This window comes from Chiloscyllium plagiosum, chromosome 4 (assembly GCF_004010195.1).
Source record: "Chiloscyllium plagiosum isolate BGI_BamShark_2017 chromosome 4, ASM401019v2, whole genome shotgun sequence".
Classification (NCBI taxonomy): domain Eukaryota; kingdom Metazoa; phylum Chordata; class Chondrichthyes; order Orectolobiformes; family Hemiscylliidae; genus Chiloscyllium; species Chiloscyllium plagiosum.
The window spans coordinates 35,998,571-36,007,930 of record NC_057713.1 but is presented as its reverse complement, the minus strand read 5'-3'; the positions used below and the strand labels follow the sequence as shown (position 1 = coordinate 36,007,930).

At 38.9% G+C, this 9,360-nt stretch overlaps 1 protein-coding gene across 1 annotated transcript in view; it reads left to right on the top strand.

The window, feature by feature from the left end:
• The first annotated feature begins 323 nt into the window (after positions 1-323).
• The window catches only part of ccdc12 (coiled-coil domain containing 12), an 85,910-nt gene continuing 76,873 nt past the window's right edge, over positions 324-9,360 (top strand). The window contains exon 1 of the mRNA XM_043687963.1: positions 324-486. Coding sequence (XP_043543898.1) covers positions 403-486 — 84 coding nt within the window. The 5' untranslated portion in view covers positions 324-402. The remainder of the gene's footprint in view (positions 487-9,360) is intronic.

The following is a 9,360-nucleotide window of genomic DNA, read 5'->3' as shown; positions in this document are numbered from 1 at the left end:
GAGGGAAAACCTGGACAAAAAAAACCCAGAATATTTAGAAATGAACTGTGGCTCAATTTTAAAGTATATGAGATGAATCAGATCAGTATGTATGAGTAATTTTACTCTTAGTTTCCTTAACAGCTTACAAGGAAAACATATGTCTAAATGATTAGATTTTGAAGTCTCTTGCAAGATAACCCAGTATATTAGTAAAACTAAGAGTTTTGTGTTCCTAACTTGTTTTAATGATTTGGTGTTTGCTAAGGCGAGTGAAGAATTCAGCTTGGTGTCAAGCATGGAACGAATCGATACGCTCGATGTTCCCTCCTCTCATCACGGTTCTGGTTGTTTGTCCTGTGAGTGGCTGGTTACGTCTGTCGTAAGGGCTGCCGGGAATTGTAGGCGCTGGGCAGCCGGAAGATGGCGGATGGAACCGGGAAGCTGCAGGAGGAGGCGCGCAGGAGGAAGGAGCGGCTGACTGCTTTGAGAGAGCGGCAGCTACAGGTAAACGAGGCTCGGGCCTGTATTCATCAGCTCTCCGATCTCTAACTTTAGGTCTCAGTTTACAAAGTGATAAAACTGGGGAATCGTATGACAATCCCACATTATGTTTACAGCCTCCCTTACTTTTAAGATACTACTTCTTGTCGTAAAGGTAAAAAATATAATATTGATGGGACAAAGTGTATCGACATTTAACACATCCATTGAATGACATCGTGCAAGAAAGAACCCCAACTTGCTAATTATCAGTGACATAAAATACCAAGTACTGCAGATAGTTGTTCCTGTCTTCTGCATGATGGTTTATATTGAAAGAACATCACACTAACTTAACATGATAAACCCAAAGAAGGTAACATTCCTGATTCGAATGATGTACATCCAAAAGAATGTATTGAAGAGACAGCAAAGGCATTACCTCTACTCCTGTTATTGTGTGAAAAGGTGTACTGGTGGATTGTTGACTGTAATTCCTATATTTAAGGATGGAGGCACAATATGTACAGACATTTATAAACCAATCAGTTTAATATAAGAGTTTTTAGAAAATAAAACCTTATGAAGGAAGGAATAAGAACACTTGGAAATGAGAAATACAATAATGAGCAATCAGCATGGGTTTCAAAAGGGAAAGTCGTGCCTGACAAAACTTAATTTTTTTTGAGAAGGTAACAGAGGATTTGCAGTGGCATTGTGGTAGATGCAACGTATCTGGATTTTCAGAAGGCCTTTGCCCATAATAGAACTGTGATGAAAATCAGTGAATGTGGAGTCAAGGACAAGTGACAGATGGATTCCCAGCATGTTTCAAAACAAAGCAGAGAGTGAGAATTATGGTAGTTATTCAGTTCAGCAGTATGGGGGAATTGATTCTCTAAAAAGATCGCTGACGTTTACAGCTTAGATCGATCATTTGGACTTTGGAAATAAAAATGCAGTGTCTAACCCTATGGGTGACTAAATTAGTGGGGTTAATATTCAGTGTTGAGGAGCTCTACAACAAAGTAGAGAAATGCATTCCATTAAATTGCAGTAATATAAAAGCAAAATATCATGTATGCTGGCAATTTAAGATAAAAACAAGCGTTGGATAAACTCAGTCTTGTGGCATCTTTGGGAGAGATGCAGAATTGATAGTTCAAGTCAAATTGCTATTCTTCAGAACTGAAGAGAGGTGGATGAGACATGTGTTTTATGCTGTTGAAAAAGATGGAGGGGCAAGTGGAACAAAAGGACAGGCCTTTTGGTTTGAGTTATGGTCAGGGAAAGGTTCAGGGGGATTGGAGATCCGTGGATTTCCAATGAGCAAAAGCCAACTGGAGTGGTAATATTTATGGAGAAGACAGACAATAGATCGAGATTTGATACCCAATTTCAGGGCTGGAAACAAAGTTTGAAATCAAATAAAAGCAAAGCCGTCTGAATATAAAACCATGAATAAAAACAGTACAAACACTGAGGGATGAAGAAAATGGGGTCATTGGAGGAAATGATCTTAAAATATTAACTTACAGTTATGTGGTCTGAAGTTGTTCTTCTCAATGTTGGATCCAGAAGGCTTTCAAGAGCCTAAATAGAAAATGAGATGCTGCTGTTCCCCCAGGTAGTGTTGAACTTCACCAAAACACACCATGCAAAAATAGAAATATGAGCATGAGGCCAAGTGGTATTATGAAATGCCAAGTGACTGTAAAGACAAAGATAATTGATGTGGACTGAGCAGAGGTAATTTGCACAGTGGTGACTTGTTCTGCATTTGTAGTCCCCAGTGTTGAGGTGACTATGTTGTCAGCAGTGGATGTAAATAGACGACATTGAAAGAGGTACAAGTAAATCATTCTCCGCTTGGAATGAATATGTGGACCTTGGACAAATGTCACTTGTCCTGTGATTATATAGGAAGGAATTATTGGAGGAGGCGAGAGAATGAGGTGATGGAGGAGAACTAAAGTGTTGCAGAAGGAACAGTCCCTTTGGAGTGCTGAAAGGAGATGTGAAGGGAACATTTGTTTGCTGGAGGTATCCAGCTAGAGGTGGCAGTAAAGGTGGAGGATAATCCTTTGAGTATGGAAACTAGTGGGGTGCAAAGTAAGTATATAGGAGATATTGTTGTAGTCTTGGGATTGAGGGGAAAGGTGAGGGCAGAAGTGCAAAAAATGGTTTGGATGCTGACAGTCATATAAATTATACTGCAGATGAGTCGCATAAATAAATAATCTCTAAGTACAGGTTGGACAAATAGTTGACAAATTACAAAAATGAAGATGTACGGTACATTTTGGTCAGAAGAATAGAAATGCCACAATTAGTTGGAACTTGAGACTCCTTAAGGTACGGGAACAAAGGAATGTCAAAGTACGAATATATTAATTACTAAACATGCCACAGGTTAACAAATCCATTTAAAAAAACCCAATGTTTCTAGCGGGATAGATTTAAAAAATAGCGAAGCTATGTATCAAACTTTGATTGCATCACATTTACAATACTGCCTTCAGTTCTGCTTTCCTTGTTAAAGAAAAAGATATTGAAACAATGCCGAGGGTACTGAGAATATAGAGAACATAAATCCCATGGGTATTTAGAAAGGATTGATGGGCTTTGTCCTTTTTTTAATTAAGATGGCTCAAGAGTGAATTAATGGTGATCTTATGAAAGGTTTTAAACAAATAATTACAGAGAGCATGTTTTCTCTTGTGGGAAGAGCATGAGCTAGAGACAATTAATATGAGATAGTCACCAAGAAATCAGGAGTAACTCCAGAGGAAACTTCATGGTGCAAAAAGTGATGAAAATATGGAAATTCCTGTCACATGGAGTGATCAAAGTAAATAGACATATTTAAGAGGATGCAGAGCAAGAGTATGAGAGAGAAGAGAATGGAGGATTATAAATATATTTAGATGAGAAAAGATGGAAGGATACTCAAATAGCATGGCCTTATTGGCTGAGTTTTCTCTTTGTGTAGTGTATGTATGGTGGGTTTTCTTCTCCTTCACTTGACCATCAGCTCTGACATACAATGAGGCCAAAAAAAATCTGGAATTAAGAGGCTAATGATAGAATTGTAGAATCATACAATACTGCCCATAGAGTCTGCAGTGACAAACGTTGCCGTACATCTGCACTCATTCCACTTTCAAGCACTTGGCCCATAGAATTGAATGTTAATTAAATGTCACATCAGGCTTGAAGGGCTGAATTGCCTTCCTGCTGCTCTACCTTTACGCTCTTATGTGAGGAAACAATAAAAAAAAAATGGGAGAGAAGTTTGAGTCCTGATGAAGGGCATATGCCTGAAACGTCCATTCTTCTGCTCCTCGGATGCTGCCTGATCTGTGCTTTTCCAGAACCACACTCTCGACTCATGGCCAGAGATGCTTGGAGTTCACAGCAGGGGCATACTAAATATCTTGGCCAACAAATAGTGATGCAATGGAAGGAGATGTGGGGATGAAGAACTAGTGTAATGGAGGAAGATCTGATCAATGGGAGGTGTATTCATGAAGGAAAGCTCATTTCTGCCAGCATGGATGCTTTGTTGGTCAGTAAGAAATAGGTTGGATTATTTTGCAGGCAATTGGTGTGTGCTATCATTTGGAGAGTGATTTTTTAAAAAATTAATTGATAATGGGATGTGAGTGCCACCAGTAAGGGTACTACTTATTGCCTGTTCGTAAGGACCCTTGAGAAGATGGTAATGAACCTTCTCCTTGAATTTCTATAGTCCATGTGCTGTCAATTCAGCCACAGTGCCATTAGGGAGGAAGTTCCATGTCTTTGATTCTGCTACCATGAATGTACAAAGATATAATTCAAAATTAGGATGGTGTGTGGCTTAGAGGGGAACTTAAAGGTGCAGTTTCCATATGCTTGATGCCCTAGTAGTAGGTGGTGAAAGTTGTGGGTTGGGAAGATGCTGTTGAAGGAGAACTTTAGTGAGTTGCAGCAGTGTACTGTGTAAATAGTACATGCTGCTGTCTCTTTTTTCCAGAAGTAGGAGAGAAAATGTTCAAGATGGTGAATTGCTTCTGATAAGGTTTTGACAGACACTTGATTATTGGGAGTGGGGTTGTGATTATTGGGAGGGGAATTCTGAGGAGGATATTTTACTGGAAAGGGTATTAGGGGAGGAAGATGTGATTCAGATCTCTGATTTGATCCTGTTAGATCATTTGGCTTTATCCTGTACCAGCTTTTGGTCTGAAATAGCTTCAGTTTTAATATTCTCGTGGTTTTCACATCTCTGTTGCTACCTGCTCCATATCTGCATTGTCCTTAAAGTTCACAGCCCTCCAATTCTGTATCCATCAAGTCAGACAATTTTAATTTGATAACTGGTAGCGGAGTAGTTATTCGTGCCTGGGACCTAAGGTCTGACATTTCCTCTTTTAACTTCTTTGAAATCTATTTCTTAACTGTCCTAATATTTCCTTTTGTGCTTTTTTTTGACAAACTCCTTGTGATATTTTCCAATATTAAACAACAATTGGCATTAATAGATATTTTCAGTCAAGCTATTCATGGCACACCTCTAGGAGATAATGGAATTTAATGTGGGCCTTCTCTTCCAGAGGAAGGAATACTGTCACTTGCTCAGCAGAGCCCCTGTAAAAATGGTATTTATATAATGAGTTAGGATTCAAAAAGGGAGAGCATATTCTTTAGATGGAAGGTGAATTCTGGTAAAGAAATGGGGATGGCGAGTAGCGCGTGGAAATTCTGAGTCTTGGTTCAATAACGATTTTTATGTTAGTGCCAGCTCACAGTCTCTAGGTTTCAGTAGAGATCGGTAATAATAATTATATACATAGTAGTTTATTTGTAATATAACACACTTTTTACATGGATATTCGTACTTTTATGTAATACATCTTTGTTTTATAAATTTGGGTTATTGTTGTTCTTGATGAGAATGAAATTTATTGTCAATGTTTACTTAATCTGAGAAGTTGATACAATTGAGAGCAGTTAAGAGTCAGTCATTTTTAAGTTACTGGGGACAAATATTGCCAGGCAGGGTAAGTATGCCAAGTTTCTTTCTCCAAACGTCAGTGGTGAAATTCTGCAACCAAAGGCAGCTTTGTGGTCTCTTTTACTTACATACAGATTTTTAAAAAAATCAACTTGCCAAAGGTGGAATTTGAATATATTCTCTGGATTACGATCACCTGGCCATTACAGCTAAGAAACTACCCTTGAATTTATTCAGGGACTTATCACAGCAAAGAATTTGCATCATTGGAGTGTAATGGCTATTCTTATGTCCGGCCTAGTTGTTCTTGCTCAGCAATTCCTCTCAATGGGGCAGTGAGCTAAAAGAGTAATTTACTTTTAATTATGCTTTGAGGAGAGAATGTTGACCAGAAGATCAGGAAGGTTCCCTCCTTACTGAGTGTTATGCAATATTGCATGTGATTGCTTGTGCTTGTATTGCTCAAAGTATTTGAAAGATGTCAACTGTAACCACACACTGCTCCCTCAATGATGAGGTGTTGCCTCAGTCTGGGTTGTAAACTCAAGTCTCTGTTGTGTGACTATGTGCACCTTGAACCATCTGACTTCGACTACCAAAGTTAGCCAAACTGACAGTTCATTGATTTAATTAATGGCTTCTCCCAGGAACGTGGGGGAATGTGAAAAGGAAGTAGTTACTCTGCTACTGCTGTTTGTGATAAGGTCGAGTTTGGACTGCGGTTGAAAGAGGAAGTTGCTGCTGCTGCTTTGCTGTAGTAGATTCAAATCATGTAAATACAACAATACTTTCATCTGATATTGGAGAGCTTGGAATGATCAAGAAATATTTGGCCCAAGGGAACAGATATGGAACTTTGTTTTCTTGCACATTGATGCCATTTCATAAAAAATAACTTTAAAAGCAAAAGGTAACTCAAAAAGTTACGAAGTGACCTAAAACATCTGTTGAGATAGGTTACTGCCCTTACTGAGTAGACAAAGCAAGGAAGCTGGAGATATATACACAGTGATTTGTATTGGCAAAGGATATGGGAGTCAATGACTGCAGCTCTTGTGCTTTGATTATCTTCCTTTCTTGCCTGTGAATTTTTTTTAATGCTTGGCAAATGTTGATTCTCAAGAGTGAAGCAGGCACAGTCAGACTTAGCTAAAAGCTGTTTTGCCAATCTGTCTTGGCCTCAACTTTAGGTTACCTTTCTGCTACAGCATTCTCAAGTGTCTCACAACAATAATCCATAGTTCCTGTTTAGAATTGAAATGGAGCAATTTTAAGTTGCTATTTTCTAGTAATTGTTTATAACAAGGCAATTAAATCAACTGCATAGAACATGTAGTGTTAGCCAAAAAGTCAATGGATTTAACAAATTCATTCGCAAGTTTTGCAACAATGGGATTTGAAGTCACAAGTGCACTGTATATGTTCTGAAGAAGGATCACACTTACGCACAGATTTCTCTGCACAGATGCTACCAGATAATGCTGAGTTTCTCCAGCAATTTCTGATTTTGTATGTTTCAGGCCTTTATAGAGTCTTAGAGATGTACAACACGGAAACAGACCCTTCAGTCCAACTCGTTCATGCCAACCAAATATCCAAATCTAATCTCGTTCCATTTGTCATCACTTGGCCTGTTTCTCTCTAAACACTTCCTATTCAAATACCGATTCAGATGCCTTTTAAATGCTATTATTGTACAAGCCTCCACCACTTCCTCTGGCAGCTCATTCCATACACACACCACCCTCTGTGTGAAAAAGTTGCCCCTTAGGTCCCTTTTGTATCTTTCCCCTCTCACTTTAAGTCTTTGCCCTCTGGTTCTGGACACCTTCATCCCAGGGAAAAGGCCTTGTCTATTTATCCTATCCATGTCTCTCATGATTTGGTATCCACAATTCCTTGTTTCATTTTGTTTGGCTGTTAGTCCACTCCTATTATTGAACCTAACACCTTGGACGACTTGACTGTATTAAACCATGCTATTTAAATAAAGCAATCTACACATGCACAGAAAGCCTGTCTCATCAATTAGGGATGAATTTGGGCATAGGTGAATTTAGAGACCCAACCATTGATGTTTAGTGATTTATGACTCTGACTATAGCTGAACTGGACAGTAATGCTTTCTGTGAGTTGGAAAATGGTTGCATACTTTGAAGTTGGGATGAGGATTGATGTCCTCATGTGAAGTTGTGTTGAAGGGTTTATTAGAGAAAGGAGTAGACTATTTAGCCCTTCCCAGAAACAGGACAAATAATCTTAAAAACACAAGCCTTGTTCGTAAAACATGGAGCATTTGAAATAAAAAGAATAAATTAGTTGTGTAAATAGATAAAACAAGTCCAATATATTTGACGTTATCGAGACATGGCTGTTGGGTGATGAGAGCTGGGAACTGTACGTTCAAGGATATTCAATATTTGGCAATGGCAGAGAGAAGGAAAAAGGAGGTGAAGTTGCATTGCTGGTTAATGAGCAAATTAACACAACGGTGGAGAATGATATTAGCTCCGTTGATGTAGAATCTGTGTGGGTAGAGCTGAGAAACACCAAGGGGCAAAAAAAATTAGTTGAGATCATATATCGATCCCAAAACTGTAAGTTGAGATTCTGAATGGCATTAAACAGGAAATTAAGGATGCATGTAATAAAGGAATATTTGCACTTGTGGATGATTTTAATCTGCAAATATTTTAGGCACATCAAATTAATAACAATACTGTTGAGGAGAAATTCCTGGAGTGTATGTGGGATAGTTTACTGAACGAATATGTTGAGGAACCAGCTGGAGAACAAACCATCCTGAACTGGTTATTGTGTAATGAGAAGGAAATAATTAGCAATCTAATTGTGAGAGGCCCTTTGGAATGACTGACTGTTATCTGATCGAATTCCTCATCAACGTGCAGAGTGATGAATTTGATGCTGAAACGAGGGTGTTAATCGAAATACATGAACTGCAGTTCATGTATGAGGTGCAGGTTGGCTATGATAGATTAGGGAATGTTTTTTAGTGGAATGACAGTAGAAAGGCAATGGTAAACATTCAGTGCATGGGTGAACTGCACTAATTGTTAATTCTTGTCTAATGCAAAAGTACAGTGGGAAAGATAGCTACACCATGGCTTAAATGGGAAATTATAGATAATATTAGATCCAAGGAAGAGGCATACAAATTTGCCAGAATAAACAACAGGAATTGGAACAGTTTAGATTTCAGCAAGGGAGAGCAAAGAAAGGGAAAACAGATCGTGAGAGTAAGCTTGCAGTGAACATAAAAACTAATTAAAAGCTTCTATCGGTATGTACCTTCAGAACACTTTTGACAAAGTCCACATAAGATATTAATGTGGAACATTAAAGTGGATGGAATTGGGGAAAGTATTTTGAGGTGGATAGAAAACTAGCTGACAGAAAATAAAGACCAGGAATAGATCATTTTCTGAATGGCAAGGAGAGAATAGTGGGGTACTGCAAGGATCAGTGTAGGACCCCAACTGTTTGCAATGTTTGTTGATGACTTCAGTGAGGGAACTAAATGTAATCTTGCCGCATTTGAAGATGACATAAAGCTAAGTGGGAGGGTGAACTGTGAGGAGGATTCAAAGATGTTAAGTGAGATTTGGAGAACATAGAATATAGAACAATACAGCAGGCCCTTCGGCCCACGATGTTGTGCCGAACATTTGTCCTAGCTTAAGCACCCATCCATGTACTATCCAATTGCCACTTAAAGTTCGCCAATGATTCTGACTCTGCCACTCCCACAGGCAGCGCGTTCCATGCCCCCACCACTCTCTGGGTAAAGAACCTACCCCTGACATCTCCCCTATACCTTCCACCCTTCACCTTAAATTTATGTCCCCTTGTAACACTCTGTTGTACCTGGGGAAAACGTT